The 27,860-nt window shown below is 43.5% G+C and overlaps 1 protein-coding gene across 1 annotated transcript in view; it reads left to right on the top strand.

Moving 5' to 3' along the window:
• The first annotated feature begins 2,522 nt into the window (after nucleotides 1-2,522).
• The window catches only part of LOC140134052 (cytidine monophosphate-N-acetylneuraminic acid hydroxylase-like), a 90,193-nt gene continuing 64,855 nt past the window's right edge, over nucleotides 2,523-27,860 (top strand). Inside the window, exons 1-6 of the mRNA XM_072154714.1 lie at nucleotides 2,523-2,630; nucleotides 5,849-6,039; nucleotides 15,893-16,040; nucleotides 18,983-19,064; nucleotides 19,910-20,047; nucleotides 21,623-21,758. Coding sequence (XP_072010815.1) covers nucleotides 2,586-2,630; nucleotides 5,849-6,039; nucleotides 15,893-16,040; nucleotides 18,983-19,064; nucleotides 19,910-20,047; nucleotides 21,623-21,758 — 740 coding nt within the window. The 5' untranslated portion in view covers nucleotides 2,523-2,585. The remainder of the gene's footprint in view (nucleotides 2,631-5,848; nucleotides 6,040-15,892; nucleotides 16,041-18,982; nucleotides 19,065-19,909; nucleotides 20,048-21,622; nucleotides 21,759-27,860) is intronic.

Below are 27,860 nucleotides of genomic sequence, written 5' to 3' on the forward strand. Positions count from 1 at the left end.
AGTCACACATGCAGCAAGACATATAGAGGCAGTCACACATGCAGCAAGACATATAGAGGCAGTCACACATGCAGCAAGACATATAGAGGCAGTCACACATGCAGCAAGACATATAGAGGCAGTCACACATGCAGCAAGACATATAGAGGCAGTCACACATGCAGCAAGACATATAGAGGCAGTCACACATGCAGCAAGACATATAGAGGCAGTCACACATGCAGCAAGACATATAGAGGCAGTCACACATGCAGCAAGACATATAGAGGCAGTCACACATGCAGCAAGACATATAGAGGCAGTCACACATGCAGCAAGACATATAGAGGCAGTCACACATGCAGCAAGACATATAGAGGCAGTCACACATGCAGCAAGACATATAGAGGCAGTCACACATGCAGCAAGACATATAGAGGCAGTCACACATGCAGCAAGACATATAGAGGCAGTCACACATGCAGCAAGACATATAGAGGCAGTCACACATGCAGCAAGACATATAGAGGCAGTCACACATGCAGCAAGACATATAGAGGCAGTCACACATGCAGCAAGACATATAGAGGCAGTCACACATGCAGCAAGACATATAGAGGCAGTCACACATGCAGCAAGACATATAGAGGCAGTCACACATGCAGCAAGACATATAGAGGCAGTCACACATGCAGCAAGTATAGCTACATACAGACAGATACATACAGACAAGCATAGCTACATACAGACAGATACATACAGACAAGCATGGAGGCAAACACATCATCACACATACCATACACTCACCATATGGATCAGTCATACACAGCCATACATGTGACATACCATTACACCCTATGGTGTCTGCAGCAGCCCTGGCATCACACAGAGGAGTCTTCAGGCTTCTCTTCCTCCTCCTCCTCCATCTCTTCGTCCCGATCTCTAAGCTGCCAGATCTCTGCTATACTGCAGCTCCGTGTGAAGAGATGGGGGAAGGGTGGGTTAACCCATTATGTGCTGTATCTCCCAGGCTGCTCAGCAGCCTCTAACTCTCCTGTGCCTTGTCCGAGTGAGGGAGGAACAGTGCAGGGCACAGGACACTTCCTCAGTCAAAACAGGAAGTGAAGATGTGCACAGCGTGTGTGGGCCCCCAGCAGCTCTCTGGGCCCCGGCACTTGCCCAGGTATGCCGGGTGCTGGAGCCGGGCCTGCATACAGACAAGCATAGCTACATACAGACAGATACATACAGACAAGCATGGAGGCAAACACATCATCACACATACCATACACTCACCATATGGATCAGTCATACACAGCCATACATGTGACATACCATTACACCCTATGGTGTCTGCAGCAGCCCTGGCATCACACAGAGGAGTCTTCAGGCTTCTCTTCCTCCTCCTCCTCCATCTCTTCGTCCCGATCTCTAAGCTGCCAGATCTCTGCTATACTGCAGCTCCGTGTGAAGAGATGGGGGAAGGGTGGGTTAACCCATTATGTGCTGTATCTCCCAGGCTGCTCAGCAGCCTCTAACTCTCCTGTGCCTTGTCCGAGTGAGGGAGGAACAGTGCAGGGCACAGGACACTTCCTCAGTCAAAACAGGAAGTGAAGATGTGCACAGCGTGTGTGGGCCCCCAGCAGCTCTCTGGGCCCCGGCACTTGCCCAGGTATGCCGGGTGCTGGAGCCGGGCCTGGTCACAGAGAATACATCCAAGACTCTCCCTTAGACATCATTGGAATCAGGTCCTGACCATTGCCTCTATTCTTTATGGACTGTCTTTGTAATAAATTAGGTTAAATGGCATCCATATGTATGACTAAAAGATTTCTACATAGATATTTTGTAAAACTAACAAACTTAAAATATACAAACAAGGTGTAGATATCATAATACTTTTACTATGTCACTTAAAAATGCATGTTAAAAACATTCAAAGTGCATAAATCCAAATGTGGCCTATGCAGGGGTAGAACCACAATACCTTCTCCACTGCTAATATATATCAATTTGTAAATTGAGGAGTTTGCCTTCTCGTCACTCGCTCCTTTGGGTATTTGACTGCTTCTGTGCATTTGTACACATTCCTCTGGGTATTTGTCTGCTTCTCCATATAGCCACGTTTGGATTTATGTGTATCACCTACACCTTGTTTTTAAATTTTCATTTTTTTGGTTTGCCTTTTTGGTTCAGTGTATTCTGGATTTGGAACTTCCAGCTAGATTTTGCCATTTATCAATTTTTAAAACTGTTTTATTCATTTAAACAGTGAATATATCCAAAACACAAAATAAAATGTGTTCTGTGAGACGCTGTCAACTGTGACAGTCAGTATATAGACTGTCTGATATGACAAATGGTAAAGTAGTATTATTCAAAATACACCCCCATCCATCAACCTTGCAAGCTTCTTAGATCAGGACCAACTTCTCTGTCACTCTTCATATAATCTTCCATCTTCCTTCACATAGCAACATTCTTGAATTTGCTATTTGAAATTGGCTTATTGTTATGCAATATTTTTATTTATATTTTCAGTCATTGAGAAAGATGAAAAAGATGGTATTTTACTTGTTGAATTAAATCCACCAAATCCCTGGGATATGGACCCTCAACTTCCAAAAGATCTTGAAATTGGGGAACTTCAGGTAAAGTGCCTTATATACTTTTATACACCAAGCAAAGTCCAGCAAAACCAATGATAAATCTCACCCTATAGGTTTGTTCTTAAGTTGATTTTCAAGAACAATTTACAAGAACACAAAGGGAAGGATAATTCCACTACAAGTTTCCAAAAGTCAGGATCATACAAGACATTCCCTTTGTCCCAGGTTTTAATGGTAAATTGTACAAACACATGACATGTCATCTATATAATACATATGTGAAATGTACACTCACCGGCTACTTTATTAGGTACACCTGCCCAACTGCTCGTTAACACATAATTTCTAATCAGCCAATCACATGGCGGCAACTCAGTGCACTTAGGCATGTAGACATGGTCAAGACATTCTCCTGCAGTTCAAACCGAGCATCAGTATGGGGAAGAAAGGTGATTTGAGTGCCTTTGAACGTTCCATAGTTGTTGGTGCCAGAAATTGCTGATCTACTGGGATTTTCATGCACAACCATCTCTAGGGTTTACAGAGAATGGGCGGAAATGCCTTGTTGATGCCAGAGGTCAGAGGAGAATGGGCAGACTGGTTCGAGCTGATAGAAAGGCAACAGTGACTCAAATCGCCACTCGTTACAACCAAGGTAGGCAGAAGAGCATCTCTGAACGCACAGTACGTCGAACTTTGAGGCAGATGGGCTACAGCAGCAGAAGACCACACCGGGTGCCACTCCTTTCAGCTAAGAACAGGAAACTGAGGCTACAATTTGCACAAGCTCATCGAAATTGGACAGTAGAAGATTGGAAAAACGTTGCCTGGTCTGATGAGTCTCGATTTCTGCTGCGACATTGGATGGTAGGGTCAGAATTTGGCGTCAACAACATGAAAGCATGGATCCATCCTGCCTTGTATCAACGGTTCAGGCCGGTGGTGGTGGTGTCATGGTGTGGGGAATATTTTCTTGGCACTCTTTGGGCCCCTTGGTACCAATTGAGCATTGTTGCAACGCCACAGCCTACCTGAGTATTGTTGCTGACCATGTCCATCCCTTTATGACCACAATGTACCCAACATCTGATGGCTACTTTCAGCAGGATAATGCGCCATGTCATAAAGCTGGAATCATCTCAGACTGGTTTCTTGAACATGACAATGAGTTCACTGTACTCAAATGGCCTCCACAGTCACCAGATCTCAATCCAATAGAGCATCTTTGGGATGTGGTGGAACGGGAGATTCGCATCGTGGATGTGCAGCCAACAAATCTGCGGCAACTGTTTGATGCCATCATGTCAATATGGACCAAAATCTCTGAGGAATGCTTCCAGCACCTTGTTGAATCTATGCCACGAAGAATTGAGGCAGTTCTGAAGGCAAAAGGGGGTCCAACCCGTTACTAGCATGGTGTACTTAATAAAGTGGCCGGTGAGTGTACATTATATATGTGATCATTAATTGTATTTTACATAAAACACTGGACACTAAAGGGGGCATTATTAAGTGTAGGAATACTAGTTATTGGGGTTAAAGGCAGCACAAATGTGTGGCTTAGAACAACAAAATTCATTACACTTACCACAGCTTCTGTCTCTTTCTCTGATAACAAAGTTGGGTGCAGTGGTTTAGATGCCACAGTTCAGCTTGACAATGGCTTTTAACAGAAAAGATCAGTGCCTAAACAGTGCGGTTCCAAAGCCCTTTTCATAAATCCTAAATTATATTGTGATGAACTATTAAACATTGGGGATGATTTTGTTTTGGGCTGCTTTGCTGTCTTGGGATTAGGACCTAAACTTTATCATTATGCTCTGGCACATAAAACATCCCATAAATAGCTTCTCCATTTGGTAAATGTGTATAATTGCAGGAAACATTGGAGGTGATTGTAACAAAAGGAGAATTGATAGTTTATTACATTCAAGGGTTGTTTTATTTCTCCTGCACTGTGAATGTTTACTGAATATGCTAAAGAAAAGACAGGAGGGATGTAGCTGTTTGTATGCTCTTACTTTATTATGTTTCTCTACAGTTTAATTGTGATAACAATAAATGCAAAAATCTACACAAATCTAAGAAGTTCAGTACTTTTTCTTCCAGGTAATGTTGCCATATATGTATTAAATAAACAAAGTGGATTAATGGAGAATAAGGCCCCTTCCACACTAGCGTTGCATTTCACGTCAGGGTGCAATGCGTGAAAAACTGACGTTTTTGGCTGCGTTTTTGTTCCATTTTTCCTTGGAGTAATTAGCGTTTTTGCGTTTTTCACGCGCGTGTTGTTAGCGGTTTTTTTGCGTTTTCGGCGTGTTTTTCACGCGCGAGTCAATGGGAGACTCGAGCATTTTTCAAAGGGACCATGGTTTGGGATTAAAATGTGTTATTTAATTGAAAAATAATGTCTTCTGATAAGTTGCAAACATCTGCGATCTATTCTTCACTGTTCCCCGTGTATATTATCTCCCGACAAGTTAGCAGATGTGAAGAACAGTGAAGAATAGAATAAAAACAGTGAACACATGATCATTTAAGAGAAAAACACAGTGCAGAACACAGTGCAGAATAGATTACAGATGTTCGGCACATCTGCTTACTTGTCAGGAGATACGCGTGGAGCGGTGCGCCCAAAATAGCATGTGAAGAACAATATATATGTGTGTGTGAAGAACACATTGCAGATGTTTAAATACATCTGCAATGTGTTCTTCACACATATATATTGTTCTTCACATGCTATTTTGGGCGCACCGTTCTGCGCGTATCTCCCGACAAGTAAGCAGATGTGCCGAACATCTGTAATCTATTCTGCACTGTGTTCTGCACTGTGTTTTTCTCTTAAATGATCCTGCGTTCACTGTGTTCACTGTTTTTATTCTATTCTTCACTGTTCTTCATTGTGTTTTTTTAATTAAATGATCGTTCTCGAGCAGGGGAAATACTGTTATTCTGGTCACCTAGCAACCCTTATGTTTAAAACGCATTGCACTCGCATTGCACTTGCAATGATTGCGAGTGCAATGCGTTCTTGATGCATCTCCATAGACTTGAATGGGGCGGGAAAAACGCGCGTGACACGCAAAAGTAGAGCATGCTGCGATTTTGACGCGCGTGAAAACGAACGCAAGCACGTGCGTGAAAACCAACGCTAATGAAGAAAGACCCATTGAATACAATGGGACAGAGTGCAATGCAAGTTCTGCGCGTGTGGAAGGGGCCTTACAGTGACAAATGTTTTACCAATGTTTTTACAGATTACCTATCTTACTCATGCCTGCATGGAGTTAAAACTGGGTGATACATACATGGTCTTTGATCCTTGGCTGACTGGACCAGCCTTTGCTCGAGGATGGTGGTTGCTTCATGAACCGCCTTTAGATTGGTTGGAGAGATTGTGCCGTGCTGATTTAATTTACATAAGTCACATGCACTCTGATCACCTAAGGTATGTATGTTCAGCATGGAACACATTTCTCATGAATAGTACATTTTTTTTAATAGTTTATTACTAGAGATGAGCGAACATGCTCGTCCGAGCTTGATGCTCGGTCGAGCATTAGGGTACTCGAAACTGCTCGTTACTCGGACGAATACTTCGCCCGCTCGAGAAAATGGCAGCTCCCGCCGTTTTGCTTTTTGGCGGCCAGAAACAGAGCCAATCACAAGCCAGGAGACTCTGCACTCCACCCAGCATGACGTGGTACCCTTACACGTCGATAGCAGTGGTTGGCTGGCCAGATCAGGTGACCCTGGGATAGACTAGCCGCTGGCCGCGCTGCTCGGATCATTCTGTCTCTGGATGCCGCTAGGGAGAGAGCTGCTGCTGCTCAGGGAAAGCGTTAGGGTGTTCTATTAGCTTACTGTTAGGCAGGAGTGATTCTCAAAGAACCCAACAGCCCTTCTTAGGGCTACAATAACGTTCTACTTTTTTTATTTTAATTTGCATCTTTTACCATTTTGTGAGGAATTAGCAGGGGGACTTGCTACCGTTGTGTTTAGCTCTTAGTGGCACACATATCCATAGCAAAGACCGAAGTGGGAAAATTCAGTAGGGGTTGGATTTCTATTAGGCAATAACTCAGTGTCATCTCATCTGGCATAGTAGTGTGCTTCCTTTGATACTTGGCTAGAAAATAGCCATAGGAGAATACAAACAGCTTCTTGAAGCCTACAGTAGCGTTCTATATATTTGATTTCTGGTTGATCTGCTGGTGGCTGTAGTTTCTGCAGTGCATGTACTTGCCAATTCTGAGCAATTTGTAGTGAGACTTGCGACCGCTGTGTTCTGCGCTTAGTGGCGCACATATCCATAGCAAAGGCTGAAGTGGCAAAATTAAGTAGGGGTTGGATTTCTATTAGGCAATAACTCAGTGTCATCTCATCTGGCATAGTACTGTGCTTCCTTTGATACTTGGCTAGAAAATAGCCATAGGAGAATACAAACAGCTTCTTGAAGCCTACAGTAGCGTTCTATATATTTGATTTCTGGTTGATCTGCTGGTGGCTGTAGTTTCTGCAGTGCATGTACTTGCCAATTCTGAGCAATTTGTAGTGAGACTTGCGACCGCTGTGTTCTGCGCTTAGTGGCGCACATATCCATAGCAAAGGCTGAAGTGGCAAAATTCAGTAGGGGTTGGATTTCTATTAGGCAATAACTCAGTGTCATCTCATCTGGCATAGTACTGTGCTTCCTTTGATACTTGGCTAGAAAATAGCCATAGGAGAATACAAACAGCTTCTTGAAGCCTACAGTAGCATTCTATATATTTGATTTCTGGTTGATCTGCTGGTGGCTGTAGTTTCTGCAGTGCATGTACTTGCCAATTCTGAGCAATTTGTAGTGAGACTTGCGACCGCTGTGTTCTGCGCTTAGTGGCGCACATATCCATAGCAAAGGCTGAAGTGGCAAAATTCAGTAGGGGTTGGATTTCTATTAGGCAATAACTCAGTGTCATCTCATCTGGCATAGTACTGTGCTTCCTTTGATACTTGGCTAGAAAATAGCCATAGGAGAATACAAACAGCTTCTTGAAGCCTACAGTAGCGTTCTATATATTTGATTTCTGGTTGATCTGCTGGTGGCTGTAGTTTCTGCAGTGCATGTACTTGCCAATTCTGAGCAATTTGTAGTGGGACTTGCGACCGCTGTGTTCTGCGCTTAGTGGCGCACATATCCATAGCAAAGGCCGAAGTGGCAAAATTCAGTAGGGGTTGGATTTCTATTAGGCAATAACTCAGTGTCATCTCATCCGGCATAGTACTGTGCTTCCTTTGATACTTGGCTAGAAAATAGCCATAGGAGAATACAAACAGCTTCTTGATCTTGAAGCCTACAGTAGCGTTCTATATATTTGATTTCTGGTTGATCTGCTGGTGGCTGTAGTTTCTGCAGTGCATGTACTTGCCAATTCTGAGCAATTTGTAGTGGGACTTGCGACCGCTGTGTTCTGCGCTTAGTGGCGCACATATCCATAGCAAAGGCCGAAGTGGCAAAATTCAGTAGGGGTTGGATTTCTATTAGGCAATAACTCAGTGTCATCTCATCCGGCATAGTACTGTGCTTCCTTTGATACTTGGCTAGAAAATAGCCATAGGAGAATACAAACAGCTTCTTGATCTTGAAGCCTACAGTAGCGTTCTATATATTTGATTTCTGGTTGATCTGCTGGTGGCTGTAGTTTCTGCAGTGCATGTACTTGCCAATTCTGAGCAATTTGTAGTGGGACTTGCGACCGCTGTGTTCTGCGCTTAGTGGCGCACATATCCATAGCAAAGGCCGAAGTGGCAAAATTCAGTAGGGGTTGGATTTCTATTAGGCAATAACTCAGTGTCATCTCATCTGGCATAGTACTGTGCTTCCTTTGATACTTGGCTAGAAAATAGCCATAGCAATAGGATAGCATTGTTTGGTTTTAAAAACTCAAAAAAAAACAAAAAACACAAAAAAAAAAAAAAAAACACAAAAAAAAACAAAAAAAAGTAAAAAAAAAAATAAAGTTATAACTCTCATTTTAAAAACGTTTAACCCGAGGGCTAGGGGTAGAGGACGAGGGCGGGGACGTGGGCGTCCAACTACTGCAGGGGTCAGAGGCCGTGGTCCTGGGCGGGGTGAGACACCACCTGCTGATGAGGGAGCAGGGGAACGCCGCAGAGCTACACTCCCTAGGTTCATGTCTGAAGTTACTGGGACTCGTGGTAGAGCACTGTTGAGGCCAGAACAGTGCGAACAGGTGATGTCGTGGATTGCTGACAATGCTTCGAGCAATTTGTCCACCACCAGTCAGTCTTCCACGCAGTCCACCCATGTCACCGAAATCGCCACTCCTCCAGCTCCTGCACCTCAGCCTCCTCCCCCCCAGTCTGCCCCCTCCCAGGAAAATTTGGCATTTGAACCGGCATACTCTGAGGAACTGTTTTCTGGACCCTTCCCACAGTCACAAACCACTTGTCCGGTTGCTGCTGAGCAATTTTCCGATGCCCAGGTTTTCCACCAGTCACAGTCTGTGGGTGATGATGACCTTCTTGACGTAGTGGAAGTGTGTAAAGAGGTGTCCGACGATGAGGAGACACGGTTGTCAGACAGTGGGGAAGTTGTTGTCAGGGCAGGAAGTCCGAGGGGGGAGCAGACTGAGGGATCGGAGGATGATGAGGTGACAGACCCAAGCTGGGTTGAGAGGCCGGGTGAACACAGTGCTTCTGAGACGGAGGAGAGTCCTCGACCTGAACAGGTTGGAAGAGGCAGTGGTGGGGCCAGACGGAGAGGCAGGGCCAGAGCTGGTGCATCAGCGCCACTGTCAACTAGTGAAGCTCCCGTGGTGAGGGCTCTTGCGGCGAGGGCTAGATCTTCAGAAGTGTGGAGGTTCTTTAAGGAAACACCGGATGACCGACGGACTGTGGTGTGCAACATTTGCCAAACCAGGCTCAGCAGGGGTTCCACCACTACTAGCTTAACTACCACCAGTATGCGCAGGCATATGAATGCTAAGCACCCCACTCAGTGGCAACAAGCCCGTTCACCTCCGGCCGTGCACACCACTGCTCCTTCCCCTGTGTCAGCTGCTAGTCAGCCCCCTGCCCAGGACCCTGCCACAAAAACCCCATCGTCGCCTCCACGATCCTCCACAGCATCCACCAGCGTTCAGCTCTCCATACCCCAGACGCTGGAGCGGAAACGCAAATATAGTGCAACCCACCCGCACGCCCAAGCCCTTAATGTGCACATCTCCAGATTGCTTAGCCTGGAGATGCTGCCCTATAGGCTAGTAGAGACCGAGGCCTTTCGCAACCTCATGGCGGCGGCCGCCCCTCGGTATTCGGTCCCCAGCCGCCACTACTTTTCCCGATGTGCCGTCCCAGCCCTGCACCAGCACGTGTCAGACAACATCATCCGTGCCCTGACCAACGCCGTTTCTGACAAGGTCCACCTGACCACGGACACGTGGACGAGTGCTGCCGGGCAGGGCCACTATATATCGCTGACGGCACATTGGGTTAACTTGGTGGAGGCTGGGACCGAGTCTGACCCTGGGGCTGCTCATATACTGCCGACGCCGAGGATTGCGGGGCCTACCTCGGTCCAGGTGTTTCAGGCCTACTATGCCTCCTCCTCCTCCCACCCCTCCTCCACCTCCTCCTCCGAACTACCATCCGTGGGCACGGCGCCATCAGTCGGTAGCTCTAGGCACAGCAGCAGTGCCGTCGCTAAGCGACAGCAGGCGGTGCTCAAACTGCTGAGCCTAGGCGACAAAAGGCACACCGCCCAAGAGCTATTACAGGGCATCACGGCGCAGACTGATCTGTGGCTGGCACCGCTGAACCTCAAGCCGGGAATGGTTGTGTGTGACAACGGCCGTAACCTGGTGGCGGCTCTGCAACTGAGCAGACTGACACATGTGCCATGCCTGGCCCATGTGTTAAATCTGATAGTGCAGCGTTTCCTCAAGACATACCCCAATCTGTCTGATTTGCTCACGAAGGTGCGCCGCATCTGTGCGCATTTCAGGAAGTCCAGCCCAGATGCTGCCACTCTCAGGGCAGCGCAGCGCCGCCTCCAACTGCCCGCTCACCGACTGTTGTGCGACGTGCCCACGAGGTGGAATTCAACACTGACCATGTTATCCAGAGTTTACCAGCAGCGCAGAGCGATTGTAGACTGCCAGATGTCAACTTCCACCAGAACTGGTAGTCAGGTCAGTCAGCTTCCTCAAGTCTACAATGAGGAGTGGACGTGGATGTCTGATATCTGTCAGGTGCTGAGTAACTTTGAGGAGTCAACACAGATGGTCAGTGGCGATGCCGCCATCATCAGCCTCACCATCCCGCTGCTTGGCCTGTTGAAAAACTCTCTGGTCAGCATGAAGTCGGAAGCTTTGCGCTCGTCACAAGAGACGGGGGAAGAATATTCCCTTGTTGATAGCCAAAGCACCCTGAGGTCTGTTTCTCAGCGCATATCGGAGGAGGTGGAGGTGGAGGAGGATGAGGAGGAAGAGGAGGAGAATGTTGGCGAGACACAAGAGGGGACCATTGTTGAGTCCTTCACTGTTCAGCGTGTATGGGCAGAAGAAGAGGAGTTGGAGGAGTTGGAGGAGGAGGAAATGGACAGTCAGGCCAGTGAGGGGAGTGAATTCTTACGCGTTGGTACTCTGGCGCATATGGCAGATTTCATGCTAGGCTGCCTATCCCGTGACCCTCGCGTTCAAAGAATTTATTCCAGCACCGATTACTGGGTGTTCACTCTCCTGGACCCACGGTACAAGCAAAATCTTCCCACTCTCATCCCTGGAGAGGAAAGGAGTGTGAGAATGCATGAATACCAGCAGGCCCTGGTGCACAAGCTGAAACAGTATTTCCCTTCTGACAGCGCTAGCGGCAGAGTGCGTAGTTCTGCGGGACAAGTAGCGAGGGAGAGTAGGCGAGCAGGCAGCTTGTCCAGCACTGGCAAGGGTACGCTTTACAAGGCTTTTGCCAGCTTTATGTCACCCCAGCAAGACACTGTCACCTGTCCCCAGTCTCGGCAGAGTAGGGCTGATCTTTACAGAAAGATGGTGAGGGAGTACGTAGCTGACCATACCATCGTCCTAAATGATCACACAGCTCCCTACAACTACTGGGTTTCAAAGCTGGACATGTGGCACGAACTGGCGCTGTACGCCTTGGAGGTTCTTGCCTGCCCTGCCGCTAGCGTCTTGTCCGAGCGGGTTTTCAGTGCAGCTGGTGGCATCATCACCGATAAGCGTACACGCCTGTCGACTGACAGCGCTGACAGGCTGACGCTTATTAAAATGAATAAAGGCTGGATTTCTCAGAATTTCCAATCTCCACCAGGTGAAGGAAGCTCAACCTGAATAATTGATCCACTCCTCCTCCTCCTCCTCATTTTCCTCCTTCTCCTCCTCTTTGTACAGTAAAGCAGAGGAAACTGGCTATTTTTTGACAGGGCCCACTGGCTCTTGCTATAGTACTTCATGCATTTAATTTTTCTGGAGGGCCACCTACCCGGTCCTCTGTTTGAAACAATTTTTGTGAGTGCCACATACAGGCACTCAATCTATTCCATTTTACTGCAGGGCCACCTACCTGCTCCTCTGGTTTGAACAATTTTTGGGACTGCCACATACAGGCACTCAATCTATTCCATTTTACTGGAGGGCCACCTACCTGCTCCTCTGGTTTGAAACATTTTTGGGACTGCCACATACAGGCACTCAATCTATTCCATTTTACTGCAGGGCCACCTACCTGCTCCTCTGGTTTGAACAATTTTTGGGACTGCCACATACAGGCACTCAATCTATTCCATTTTACTGCAGGGCCACCTACCTGCTCCTCTGGTTTGAAACATTTTTGGGACTGCCACATACAGGCACTCAATCTATTCCATTTTACTGCAGGGCCACCTACCTGCTCCTCTGGTTTGAACAATTTTTGGGACTGCCACATACAGGCACTCAATCTATTCCATTTTACTGCAGGGCCACCTACCTGCTCCTCTGGTTTGAACAATTTTTGGGACTGCCACATACAGGCACTCAATCTATTCCATTTTACTGGAGGGCCACCTACCTGCTCCTCTGGTTTGAACAATTTTTGGGACTGCCACATACAGGCACTCAATCTATTCCATTTTACTGGAGGGCCACCTACCTGCTCCTCTGGTTTGAAACATTTTTGGGACTGCCACATACAGGCACTCAATCTATCCCATTTTACTGGAGGGCCACCTACCTGCTCCTCTGGTTTGAAAAATGTTTGGGACTGCCACATACAGGCACTATCCAAATTAAATTGTCTCCATAGCAGCCTCCACACGTTGTCTCCATTGCTACCTCCAAAAGTCGTCCATATAGCTGCCTCCATACATCGTCCCTTTATCAAACGAGGTGTGTCAGGCAGAAATTTGGGTTGTTTTCATGGATTCCACATCAAAGTTGTTAACTTTGTCGCCACCCTGCTGTGTTATCCACAAAATATACTGGCAAACTTTTACCATTTAGGGATATTATTTCAGCGCTTCTTGCGCATCTGTTTACATTCCCCTCACCCGGCATATCCTAAACTTATAAGAACGCTACTACACTTGATCTTATACAAAAGGTTCTTAGAAGTGCTGTTTGGGGAGTAGCCTAGAGACAGGGGCTTGGATTGGCGAAAGCTCGCCTGGCAGCGGAACGCCAGCTCCATGCGCATCATGCGCTTCTTGCGCATCTGTTTACATTCCCCTCACCCGCCATATCCCAAACTTATGAGAACGCTACTACACTTAACTTGGTGCAGGCTGGGACCGAGTCTGACCCTGGGGCTGGTCATATACTGCCGACGCAGAGAATTGCGGGGCCTACCTCGGTCCAGGTCTCAAAGGCCTACTATACCTCCTCCCACCCCTCCTCCACCTCCTCCTCCTCCGAATTACCATCCGTGGGCATGGCGCCATCAGTCGGTAGCTCTAGGCACAGCAGCAGTGCCGTCGCTAAGCGACAGCAGGCGGTGCTGAAACTGCTGAGCCTAGGCGATAAAAGGCACACCGCCCAAGAGCTATTACAGGGCATTCCACATCAAAGTTGTTAACTTTGTCGCCACCCTGCTGTGTAATCCCCAAAATATACTTGCAAACTTTTACCATTTAGGGATATTATTTCAGCGCTTCTTGCGCATCTGTTTACATTCCCCTCACCCGGCATATCCTAAACTTATAAGAACGCTACTACACTTGATCTTATACAAAAGGTTCTTAGAAGTGCTGTTTGGGGAGTAGCCTAGAGACAGGGGCTTGGATTGGCGAAAGCTCGCCTGGCAGCGGAGCGCCAGCTCCATGCCAAGATCCAACTAACATAGTTTTAACTGCAGCACCTTTAATCTACTACTAGTTCACTGCCTCCATACATGGTCCCCTTATCAAACGAGCTGTGTCAGGCAGAATTTTGGGTTGTTTTCATGGCTTCCATGTTAACTTTGTCGCCACCCTGCTGTGTAATCCACAAAATATACTGGCAAACTTTTATCATGTACCGATATTATTTGAGCGCTTCTTGCTCACCTCCTTTGGTTCCTCTCTGCCACCCATTGGTTTGAAGCCTGAGTCCATTTAGGGTATGTCGCCATGACACTCTCTAGCCTGCTGCCGCTGCCTCTGCATGCCGTCCCCTATAGTGTCAGGGTCAATTATTGGATGTTTTAGATGCTATCTAGCTTCATTCTGTCACTCTGTCATGGCCATGCTGTTGCCCATAATTTTGGCATAATGGTGCGATTATGCAGCCTCAGAGGCATCCATGCATGCTGCCCCTGCTGTTTCCTGTCCATTTCCGTGGTGTTTCCATCCTTTTCTGAGGTTCCCAGGTGTTTGGCCAAGCTTCCCTGTGCAGAGCCTTGGTCCCCTTGAAAAATGCTCGAGTCTCCCATTGACTTCAATGGGGTTCGTTATTCGAGACGAGCACTCGAGCATCGGGAAAAGTTCGTCTCGAATAACGAGTACCCGAGCATTTTAGTGTTCGCTCATCTCTATTTATTACTTGCCCACGTGTGAGTGTGCTGCAATTTACTCACATCATAAGGTTGCCTGAATGTCCAATCTGAATGCTTAGAGACCAGAACTGAACTCAGCGTGTCAGTTCAGTTCCAGTCTCTAAGCATTTGGCCAGACAAGCTTACGATGCAAGTGTGATGCTAATAGATTGCATCACACTGGCTCATTCATTGTAATGAATGAGGAGGAAAATCCCCATATACTGCCATACTGAAGTATGGCAGTATATGATAGAATCGATCAGACAACCTAGGGTTAAAGTACCCTAGGGAGTCTGAAAAATAGCAAAAATAAAAATAAAAAAAAGTTTTAAAAAATTATAATAAAAAAACCTAAAAATTCAAATCACCCCCCTTTCCCTAGAACTGATATAAATATAAATAAACAGTAAAAATCATAAACACATTAGATATCGACGAGTCCGATCTAACAAAATATACTAAAGGTATTTCACTGCATTTAACCCCATAACACAAAATAGCGCCCAAAGTCGAAAATGGCACTTTTTTGCCATTTTGAAAAATATTATAAAAATCTATAAAACGTGATCAAAAGGTCCTACAGTCCTAAACATGATATCATTGAAAATATTATCAAATGTCGCAAAAAATTACACCACCCACAGCTCCGTATAACAAAGTATAAAAAAGTTATTAGCGCCAGAAGATGGCAAAATAAAAAAAAAAATTTGTACAGGAGGTTTTAATTTTTGTAAATGTATGAAAACATTATAAAACCTATACAAATTTGGTACCCCGTGATCGTACCAAACCAAAGAATTAAGTAGATGTGTCATTTGGAGCGCACAGTGAAAGCCGTAATATCCAAGCCCACAAGAAAACGGCGGAAATGTGTTTTTTCACCATTTTCACTGCATTTGGAATTTTTTTCCCGCTTCCCAGTACATGGCATGGACTATTCAATACCATCACTATGAAGTGCAATTTATTATGCAGAAAACAAGCCGTCACACTGCTCTTTACGTGTAAAAATAAAAAAGTTATAGGTTTTTTAAGGTGGGGAGTGAAAAATGGAAATGAAAAAACAGGAAAGGGCCCGTAACCGGTTAAGGTATTGCATTTAGTGCAGCTTTTTGACAAACAATCTTTACTGTTGTGTGTCTGCCCTTACACTTCAATTACTGTATATTCTTTCTATCCAATTCTTGAAAATCAATATTTTCATGCACAAGTGTTTATTTTGTGTTTTTTCTTTGTGTAGTGAATGATGTTGCAGAGACAGATAACACAATCCTTGTGCTTAATTTTCTTTCCAGTTATCCAACATTGACATATCTTTCTGAAAGAAGACCAGACGTTCCAATATTTGTTGGCAAAACTGAACGCCCAGTGTTTTGGTACCTGGACAAAAGTGGCATTACTCTGACAAATGTCAATGTTGTCCCTTTTGGAATTTGGCAGCAGGTCAGACTGACTGACTGTTCTCGTTGAATAACAGTTGTCAATTATGGTTGACATAGTAAAACAAAAGTGATATATATGTAGGGGCTCACATAGAAATTATGCAGCCCTATAGCAAAAGGCCGGTTTGCCCCCCCCCCCCCCCCCCCATAATAGAAAGAATATACCAAATTTTATATATATATAAAACACTATAGATGGCAGTGTGTTTAGTTGTATGGAGTGAGTGTTATATAGCAGCACAAGGAATTTCTGCAGCTCTCAAAGTTTCTAATAGCACAGTGGCCTCCATAATCCTTAAATGAAAGACGTTTGGGATGATTAGAGAGGTAAAGAGGAACCCGAAGTTCCAGAGATGCAGTAAGGAGATAAGAGAAAGTTCCACAAAGTCTACTGTCAAAATCACTGCAGCCCTCCACTAGTCAGGGCAGAGTGTGCCGATGGAAGCCTCTCCTCAGGGTAAGACATATGAAATCCTTTGTGAGAAACAAAGTTCTCTGGTCTGATGAGATGAAGATTCAAGTTTTTGGTGTTAATTCTAAGCAGTATGTGTGGAGAAAAATGCTCATCATCTGCCAAATACAATCCCAACAGTGAAACATGGTGATGGCAACATTATGCTATCGGGGTGTTTTTCAACTCCAGCAACAATAGGTCTGGTTACAATTGAAGGAAGAATGAATGTGAAGTACAGATATATCCTGGATGAAAACCTCCTCCAGAGTGCTCTGGACCTCAGACAGGGCTGAAGGATCACCTACCAACAAGACAATGATCCTAAGCAAACGCTAAAATAACAAGGCAGTGGCTTCAGAACAACTCTGTCACCATTCTTGACTTGCCCAGCCAGACCTTGATCCATAACCAATTGAGCATCTCTGGAGAGACTTGAAAATGGCTGTCCACCAACATTCACCATCCAACCTGAGGGATCTGGAGAAAATCTCTAAGGAAAAATAACAGAGGATCCCCAAATCCAGGTGTAAAAAACTTGTTGCTTCATTCCCAAGAAGACTCATGGGGTCTAAAAACTTTCTGTACCCACTGTACATATGTACCTTTAGTGAACTGCAACTGCAGCAGAAATTAATGAAATGTATACATAAAATATACCAGCATTAAATATGCTGCATTCATAAATATAGCAGCAATAAATATACTACACTACAGTGCTGAGATACATTATAGCATCACTTACTGATTAAATCAATTGCAGTTGCTGCCTTCTCCATCTGCACTGGCCTGGTCCTTCCTAGTCCATATCCTGGTGGGCTCCTTACAGGTTAACGTTCTCAATCAGCTGTTAAACCTCACAATGACTTCTGTAGGTCATAACCGCATAATTTGCTAGTCTGCCCCCTTAAAATATTACAGTATATTGTGTCCTGATAACAACGTCCCATATTGTGCTGCTATATAACACTCACTCCATGCAACTAAACACACTGCCCTCTACATATGCTAAATTATACACTGTTACCCTTTCAATATATCATTGTATGTGCTATATCCCATGACATAGTACACCCTACATGAACATAACCCACTAAAAATTTATATGCAGTAGCCCCTAATTTATATACAGTACCCACAAATTTCCAGCACCCATCCACTAATTCTTATGCCATGTCAGCACGCCTAATTAAAAAGTACCACAGCAGCACTCATCACGCACACATATATCACAGCAACACAGTCTCATTAATAAATAATAAATATCAGCACCCCCTTAATAATAATAGCAATACTTCCTCATTAAGAACAGCAGAATTTCCTCATCAATTTATTTATACTTTATCATTAAAAGTTGATCCACCTCATTAGTGTTTATTTAATATTGCTCCCCCTCATTAATGTATATTTAATAGTTGTTCCCCATCATTAATATATCATTAAAAATTGTTCTCCATTAATATAGATTCAATAATTACACTCTTTCTTCTTATTTCAACAACGCAAAAATAGTACTTGCCATTGTTCCCATAAGTCAATGGGGGGGATTTATTATTTGTGGCGCAAGCACGTCTGTCGGCATCGGAGATCAGTCTCCGCAAAGCACCGCCCAATGTATTTAAGTGGGGTAATAATTAATGGGTAGGCGGAACTGATCAGTCGGGCGCCATAAAAATGCCGACATCAATGAGATGTGCGCCAAAATCTTACATGGACTGCACCTTAATTTTGCTCTTTGACCATTTTTTTTACTGGTCTATCGTGCGCCTAAAATTGCGCCTAAAAATGCCGACAAAATACACATAAATGTGGAGGATAATGTTGAAACGTTAGGCCACGCCCACTTGCAACAAAAAAAGACAGAGGTGTCGGGATAGTCGGAAACATCTGTTCTTTCTGGCGCAAACTTATTATAAATGATCCGCAACAGTTCTGCGCCAAAAAAACATTAAAATCCCGGCATTTTTTTGGCCCAGACGCGATAATACATGTGCCCCATTGAAAGTCATTTACTAAGGGCCCGAATTGCGTTTTTCCGGCGGGTTACGCAAATGTTTCCATTTTGCGCCGATTTTCCCTGTATTGCCCCGGGATTTTGGCGCACGCGATCGGATTGTGGCGCTGGCGTGCACGCAACAGAAATCAGGGGGCGTGGCCGTAGGAAAACCCGATGAATTCAGAAAAACCGCCGCATTTAAAAAAAAGTGTCGCTTGATACGCGCTTACCTGCACCCGGCTTGGTGAAGTTCAGTGCACTCCGAGGAACTTCAGTGCAGCAGCGACACCTGGTGGACGTCAGGGGAACTACCTTAATGAATCGCTGGAAGACCCGAATCCTCCACAAAGGTCGCAAATGGACCAGGTAAGTAAATCTGCCCCAATGTGTTAATGATACAATATTGTAATGAAGAATGTAGGCTATTCTAAATAATTACTGAGTAGGTCACTAAGAGAAAAATATTGAAATCTTCCCCTATTTTTTATTTCCTAAGGTCACTGAAAATCTTAGATTTATGATTCTGATGGATGGAGTTCACCCTGAAATGGACACCTGCATCATAGTAGAATATAAAGGTACAAGGGATCATTTATTAAAAAAAAAAAAAAAACATAGAGGCACATTTACTAAGCAGTCTGCATCAGAATTCTTGTGTAGACTACACATAAGTACAAACTGGTTGCACATATATTTATGAAGTGTTTGCACTAGTATTGTGTCGTAGATGCGCTCTGCATGCCGCAACTCAATCCTGTGCATAGAAAGAGCCGCTCCTTGAACTGAGTGCTCCAGAAAAAAATCTGGCACACACAGTTCCTGTACATCTGGATTGAACAGTGTGCGCCACGTTTATGAAGACTGAGCTGTGGTCTTCGTGAATGTGTATTAGTGATGCAGTTATTAGTGAGGCAAACTGCTCACTAATAGTAAATCTGGGCCATGGACTTGTCTAATAAATGTGTTTGAAATGGGGTAAGTGCACAGGTAGATTGATCAGTCTTTGTGAGACAACATTCTGTCTTAATTTTCACAAATTATCTTTGTCATATTTATGAAGTGATTGGACAGTTTTTACACAATGCAGCGGCTAGTATGTCAAAGGTGCGTGGTCTAGTAAAAAAAAAAGGAATGTACCAGTAATTTTGCAAATGTGCCAACAGTTTTGCACATTTTAGACACCCTTGAACTATGGCAGATTTATCATTCAGCATTTAACACTTTCAGCATAAGTCTTATTCTAACTTAGCACTTCCAATTTTTGACACTCTCCAGAGATGCAGCAATGTTAAATAGGGATTACAAAGCCATATTTCTGATATTTGTTTTGCTTAGAAACAGTGAGGATATATTAAAACTATTGTGCTACCTTATCAGCTTGGCATTATACAAAATCTATATAGATATATGATTTACCTTTCAGGCCATAAAATACTTAATACAGTAGACTGCACTAGGCCAAATGGAGGGAAACTTCCCAAAGATGTTGTGGTGATGATGAGTGACTTTGCTGGAGGTGCATCAGGATTTCCAATGACATTCAGTGGTGGAAAGTTTACAGGTAAAATAAATTTTGTTTATGTGCAAACCAACATGAAAGGCAGCCAGTCCAATAAACGTTCAGTCTGATCTCTGGCATATAGTTTTGTGAAAAAACATTTATGAGAGGTTGAAGATTAGACTTACAATTCAGGTGAACATTCAAAGCTTTGTGCAAAGCTTACCAGTGTGTGAAGACTTACAGACACTGACACCCCATTTAGGGATATTGAAAAATATGCAAATAGGTTTTTCAGGATGGAATAAGGAAACTTAGCTACCTACCTGTAAGTCAGCCCCCTGAACATCAAGCATGATTTTCAGGAAGCCTAATGATGTGGGATTACAGCCAAAACAGTATATCTATTCCAAAAGGAAAAGATTCTCAGTTGTGGACAGCACTGTTTCGATGTATTTTGATTTCTACAGTGTAGGGAATGACTATAGCTGAGCGAGAGGCTTTTGACTATGATTGGTAAGTAAAAGTCTCCTTACAGAGACTTTGCCAAAGCAATATATGTATTCCAGAAGGGACAGATTCCCAACTGTTGACAATGTAGACATTATGCAATGTATATGATATGTTTCAGATCATACGATCTTAGTTGTTGCCATTCTAATCTTCATGCGGTTTGTGCATTGGTCCTCTCGCTGCTGCTATGGTCTGGTATTCTGATGCTGGTTAAATTTGCTCATCATATAATCATATGAGCCAGCGCAGGAGTATACCCATCATTAGTAATGGAGTGTATGTGAACCCAATTTAGTACCAAATGTACTCACGTATAAGCCCATAAACTGAGCCACTTAATTTTACCACAAAAATTGGTAAAATGTATTGACTAGTGTAAAAGCCTAGGGTGGAAAATGTATTGGTTGCAGCCTCCCCAAATAATGAAACGTCAGGCAGTCTCCCACAAAGGGCCCCTTGTTTTATATATAGTAATGCACCATTGCTGATCATGACATTCAGTTGCTCATAACACATTAGAAGCAGGACATCATATTACCTTCTATACCCTTCCATGTAGGCTTACTACACCACTTTAAGCCGCAGTTAAGTTGGTTTAGAAGTTTTGTGCAGATGTAACAGTACTAGTATGCCCACGTTAGGAGCACAGACAGGCAGGAGAAGATCTATAACTACTTCTACGGGAGTTTTCTGGCGTAGAAGCGGTGAAATAATGCGTAGTTCAAGAATTTGCAATTAAAATAGTGAAAATTCCACTTCCACGGCATGTATGCAAATTGAGGCCGAGGGGCTCCAGTCTCCATCAATGGAGTCAGGAGCCCTTTCGGCTCATTTGCATAATATTAAAAGCCTTTTTTTTCCTTAAAAACAAGGGCATAGAATCCTTAAATAAGAGTGGATCCTGCCAGAGGGGGCACACCAGTATGTCAATGTGTTTGGTTTACAGTCCTTCATCCTGGTGGTTGATGTCCATTAGGATTTATTGTTTTAGGAATTATTGTGTAAAAATAAATGTGGTAACTAGCTGTTGAACTATGTTACTGGTAAATTGTGGGTAAGAGTAATAATTAAGAGTAATATATTAAAAATGTGATTAAGCTGTTGGTATATGCTTCTTATCTACAGAGGAATGGAAATCACAGTTTATCAAAACAGAGCGAAAAAAACTGTTGAACTACAAAGCTCAGCTTGTAAAGGATCTGAATCCTCATATCTTCTGTCCTTTTGCTGGTTACTTTGTTGAGGCTCATCCATCAGATAAGTATGTCTAACAAGAATCAACCTTTATAAACATGGGAAAATTGTTCTTATGGGTTACGTTTAAATGACAGATTATATCAAGACCTTTAATCCCATATTTTTTATTTGTTTCGTCAGATAAGTAACAGTTAACTGTTAAAGTAATAAAAAGTTAAAGTAATAAAAAGCTGCACGCTCAATACATGTTTTGGGTGTATTAAACATTACCAACAGGATTACTGTAAACCCATTTTAAAATTATGTATAAAGGTCATCAGGGAAAACACAATTTAGTTATAAATATGTGGCCTTTGTTGCCACATATATTTGTGTGAACAAGGGAAATATCACATGATCAGAACATCTGAACATGGCAAATAGACCACTGCTATCTCTAAAAATTTGCAGGACCAAGAGTCACAACCATCAGTATAAGAGCTGCTTCAACATTGACACTCAATGGAATATACAATACTAAAGCCTTTGCAAAGATAAGAACAAATTGTAGAAGCGCCTTATAATGGCTACAGCAGTGATTCTTAAAAGTAGATAGAAAGTTAAATAAACAATATAATAAGAGCAGAAAGAAAGGATCAACATAATATCAGTGATTTCCACACCAATACATATGACATAAAATATTGTAAACTAAAGGTCATTCATGGACCTCTTTACCAGGCTACTGGGGTCGGATTTAGCCATTGTGGAGGGGTGAAACCTGACTTTTACCAAGCACTGCACTGCCTATCTGGTGTTATAGGCGTAACTATAGCAGTGAGCCGTAGGGGCCTGCTGTGCATGGCTTAATCATAATGCTCAACTATGGCACAACAGGGGCCCGCCACCTCAGCATGCAAACAAATAAATCCGCACAACGCAAACCCACTCCCCCCGCACGATGCAAGCCCATCCTTCCAACCTCCAACCTTGTTTTGCCTTGCAAAAGTATTCAGCCCTCTTAAACTTTTCTACCTTTTGACACATTTCAGGCTTCAAACATAAAGATACAAAATTGTTATATTGTGAAGCAAATTGTGAAGCAAAACTACATTTATTGTATATTTTAAACTTTTGCAAAAAATAATAAACTGAAAAGTGGGACGTGCAATATTATTCGGCCCTCTTACGTTAATACTTTGTAGTGCCACGTATCCATGCTTGGATTACAGCTGCAAGTCACTAGGGGTGTGTCTCTATCAATTTTGCACATCAAGAGACTGAATTCTTGCCCATTCTTCCTTGGAAAACAGCTGAGGCTCGATGAGGGTGGATGGAGAGCGTTTGTGAACATTTTTCAGCTCTTTCCACAGATTCTCGTCTGGACTTTGACTTTGCCATAAGTAACACTTGGATATGTTTATTTGTGAACCATTTCACTGTAAATTTTACTTTATTATTGGATCATTGCCTTGTTGGAAGATAAATCTCCATCCCAGTCTTAGGTCTTTTGCAGACTCCAACAGGTTTTCTTCCAGAATGGTCCTATATTTGGCTCCATCCATCTTCCCATATATTTTAACCATCTTCCTGTCCCAGCTGAAGAAAAGCAGGCCCAAATCATGATGCTGCCACCACCATGTTTCACAGTTGTATGGTGTGTTCAGTGTGATGAGCTGTGTTTCTTTTACACCAAACATATAGTTTGGAATTGTGGCCAAAAAGTTTGATTTTGGTTTCATGTGACCAGAGCACCTTCTTCCAAGTGTTTGTTGTGTCTCTCAGGTGGCTTGTAGCAAACTTTAAACAAGACTTCTTATGATATCTTTAAGAAATGGCTTTCTTCTTGCCACTATTCCATAAATCCCATATTTGTTTAGTGTATGAGTGATTGTTGTCCTATGGACAGACTCTCCCACCAAAGCTGTAGATCTCTGCAGTTCATCCAGAGTGAGTATGGGCCTCTTGGCTTCATCTCTGTTCTGTCTTCTCCTTGTTTTAGATGAAAGTTTAGAGGGATAGCCAGGTCTTGGTAGATTTGGTAGATATTGATCACATTTCAATATGATCGTTTGCACAATGCTTCTTGGGATGTTTAAAGTTTGCTATCACCTTGATGTAAACTCAGTACAAACATCAAGCTGACATTGCGTTTGCATAAATGTGGTGTAAATATGTTTCATTTGCATTGACCTACATTGGTTTACATTAAAGTAAACATTAATAAATAATAGTGTACCTAGCACAGGAATGTACTTGTCATCGTCAGGCTGGTACAAACCACTGGGTTTCTTTATCCCTTTCACTAATAAAGAATAACAGAACGCAAATACTGATGGTAACTAGAAACCTTCTGTTTACCATCAGTTCCCATATAAGTGCAAAAACAAACAAGTTTCCTCATTTTTCTGTTTTTTCATTTTATAACAAAAGCAAGATGTTAGGAAAGTGTATTTGCAACTATATGAGAACTGATGGTAAATGGAAGGCTTCCGTTTACCAACAGTGTTTCGCTGCTTTTATTTTTCTCCATAACAGAAGAATGGGGAGGATTTATCAATGTGTCCCAGGTTCCGTCAGTTTAGTGGAGGAAAACCCTAGTCATTTTCTGTGCCAGATTTATCACCATGTTAATGAATCTGGTGCAGGATAAGACTGTTGATTTCCAGTTTAGACCTACTTTAAAGTGTTCTAAACTCTGCGTCACAACTTTTGGCGCACGGAACATTCAAACAGGCCACGCCCCCTCAGGCGGAAAATGGCTAAAAACAGGTTTAAAAAGCCTTGATAAATGTGGTATAAGGCTTTTCACACTGTTTTTTGGCACATAACTGCCAGAATTGTTGCACAAGTCCGTTAATAAATTCCCCCAAATGTGTCATTTAGGCTGCACAATGAAAACAATTGAAAACAAAGCTCATAAGAAAACTGTGTGTTTTGTCAATTGTGATGCTTATTGATTTTTTTTTTCAATTTTCCAATGCATTGCATGGAATATTTAATACTGACACTTGGAAGTACAATTTGTCCCGCAGATAACAGACCTCATACAGCTCTGGCTTCTGAAAGATATAAAAATGAAAAAAGGCTGTGGCCTTCAGGGTGCGGTCACATGTAGCTAGTGTTGTGTTTCCTAATATGGCACTACTGCAAGGGGGACGGTGATCGGCACAATCCCATTTGCATTTTCAGTAAAACGCACGTGATCGGTGACCAGCACCCAATGTATTGCATTAAAACAATACAAGGCACCGGGAAACTCAACATTAGCGCTATGTGTGCCCGCACCCTAAGAGGATAAGTGGGCACTTACTATTTTGGAGGGACCCTTGCTGTTTTTTGCCATCATGAGGCTGTAATGTTTTCTGGAATTCATTAAATCTGTCGTGACAGATACTAAATTTGGTGTACGGGCTCAAAAGAAGAAACAAGAAATCTATCCTTTCCGGCTGCAGCTAGACCACCTTCCTTTAGATCATTTTCAGGTTGGTCTATTTTGTGCCACGGTAATATGCCAATGTGTGGTCTAAACAGCCTTAATTTTGTTGGCAAATGCGAGAAAGAACTGAAAGACAAGCCCACATTTCAATCCTAAACTCCGTCCAGTTGGATGAAGTGGAAATATCTGCTCTTTTTGTGGATACAAAAAATAAGCCTCACTAATTCATCACGTGCTAAAAACAATGTAATAAGTTAAAAACAATTAAGGCACAGACAGGCAAATAACCCTTCATCCCCCAATATATATTTTTTGGATGAACAGGGTGGGGGCATCTTTATACATTTCGTCTCAGGAAGCAGAAAGGCTAGAGTCACCCCTGTCCTCATCCCTTCTACCTTCATAAGGAGACATGTGCTCACCGCACAGTGGCGATGAAAAATGTGGTATATTCAGGTCTGGGGAAGGTGGGGGGTATGCACTGGGCTAGCCTTGAGTATACCCGGATATATTCTCAGCTGGTGGAGGGTATACTTTGAGCTAGCCCATAGCTAGAGCATACCCAGTTATAATCTGGGCAAGGGTTATTCTGGCCTGCTACACTGGTATTTGAGGTCTCACCTATTTGTATCAAACTGAGATGCATACAGGGCATGCAAAGAATGAACATACACTTCTGGACTGTTTACTTGTAGGGATTCAGGACTCCCACCCATCCAACACTGACCATCTTCCAAAGGACAGGTAGCCAAGAAAAAAATCCTGCAATACCTTCGCATTGTGCTCTTTTGTCCTCTATAGTTGGATTATCCTTTTATGCCTCAAGCAGTACCTGGATTACGTTTCAATTCCAGCACAATAGATCAGAACAATGCGTCAGTCTTAATGCATCGGACCCACAGGCATAGGTGCTTTGTTGGCAAAGGGAGCACTGGCTCTGGGCCCCTGAACTTTGAGGGGCCCACTGATGAACTCCAATCCTATCTGTGTCCCTATGACTAGTGACCAGTGCAGACAAGTGCAGCCCTGCTCTAGTGTCTATGGCAGTGGTCCCCAAACTACGGCCCGCGGACTGTTTTTATCCGGCCCCCGCCGCATCCAGGGCTTGGAGCGCCAGCTGCTGCTGCTGAGGCTCTGCAGTAGGGCAGGGGCCTCTGTCCGTCCGGACAGGAAGATCTTGCCCGTCACTGATATAGTGCTTGATGCAGCTGATGTGGCCGCTCGAGCACTATTACTGTAGGTGGAGCGATGTCGCCAGAAGACAACCCCGGCGCGCATCGCTCCTTGAACCTGGAGGCGCGGCCGCGTGATGACATGAGGTGGGTATAGGATTTTATTTTTTTAACAGCAGCAAATAGATTGTGGCAGCTGGGGGCATAATACAAAATAATTAATGGTGGAGGGGCATTATACAAAATAATTAATGGAGTAGGGGCATTATACAAAATAATTAATGGTGGAGGGGCATTATACAAAATAATTAATGGTGGAGGGGCATCAGAAAATAATTAATGGTGGAGGGGCATCAGAAAATAATTAATGGTGGAGGGGCATCAGAAAATAATTAATGGTGGAGGGGCATCAGAAAATAATTAATGGTGGAGGGGCATCAGAAAATAATTTATGATGGAGGGGCATCAGAAAATAATTAATGATGGAAGGGCATCAGAAAATAATTTATGATGGAGGGGCATCAGAAAATAATTAATGATAGATGGGGCATCAGAAAATAATTAATGATGGAGGGACATCAGAAAATAATTAATGATGGAGGGGCATCAGAAAATAATTAATGATAGATGGGGCATCATAAAATAATTAATGATGGAGGGACATCAGAAAATAATTAATGATGGAGGGGCAGCATATGAAATAATTATGAGGGGCAGTCTAGTAATTAATGGGGGGGCAGCATTATTCAATAATTAATGGAGAGAGGTCGCCGTTTATTTCAAAATTAATTCACCGAATTAATTAATTTATGCCAATATATAAAATACAGGCAGTCCCCGGGTTACATACAAGATAGGGTCTGTAGGTTTGTTCTTAAGTTGAATTTGTATGGAAGTCGGAACTGTATATTTTATCATTGTAATCCCAGCCAGAACTTTTTTGGTCTCTGTGACAATTGGATTTTAAAAATATTGGGTTGTCATAAGAACCAGGATTAACAATAAAGCTTCATTACAGATAACTGTTACAGTTGTTTATTGTAGCCTAGGACTAAAGTACAATAAATTACCAATATCCAGAGGTCCATTTGTAACTAGGGGTCGTATGTAAGTCGAGTGTTCTTAAGTAGGGGACCACCTGTAGTTCACAAGGGGGTGCAGTATATTAAATAATTGAGGGGGGCCCAGTGTATTACGGATGTGGTCACATGTACCACTATTTATTTTTAAACTTTAGTCCGGCCCTCCAGCGGTCTGAGAGGGACAGTGAATGGCCCCCTATGTAAAAAGTTTGGGGATCCCTGGTCAATGGTAATACATGTGTGCTGGCTGTTGACCTTAATAATAATAATTCCTATATTCTCCAACATTCCCCACTTGGGCCTGACCTTTTTTGGTAGCCGTAGTGAGCTGGGGTCCTGGATACAGAAGTGGCTGACTAGTGCGGCCTAGCGCAAGGCAATGATCATGGGGCTTGGTCTCCAGCAGGTGATTTGTGCAAGGAACTAGAGGGAGAATCTGGCAGAATAAGCTTCTCCCTGGGGCAACCCCGGTGTGTATATAGGGAACAGTGGTG

The sequence above is a fragment of the Engystomops pustulosus genome, chromosome 5 (assembly GCF_040894005.1).
Source record: "Engystomops pustulosus chromosome 5, aEngPut4.maternal, whole genome shotgun sequence".
Taxonomy (NCBI): domain Eukaryota; kingdom Metazoa; phylum Chordata; class Amphibia; order Anura; family Leptodactylidae; genus Engystomops; species Engystomops pustulosus.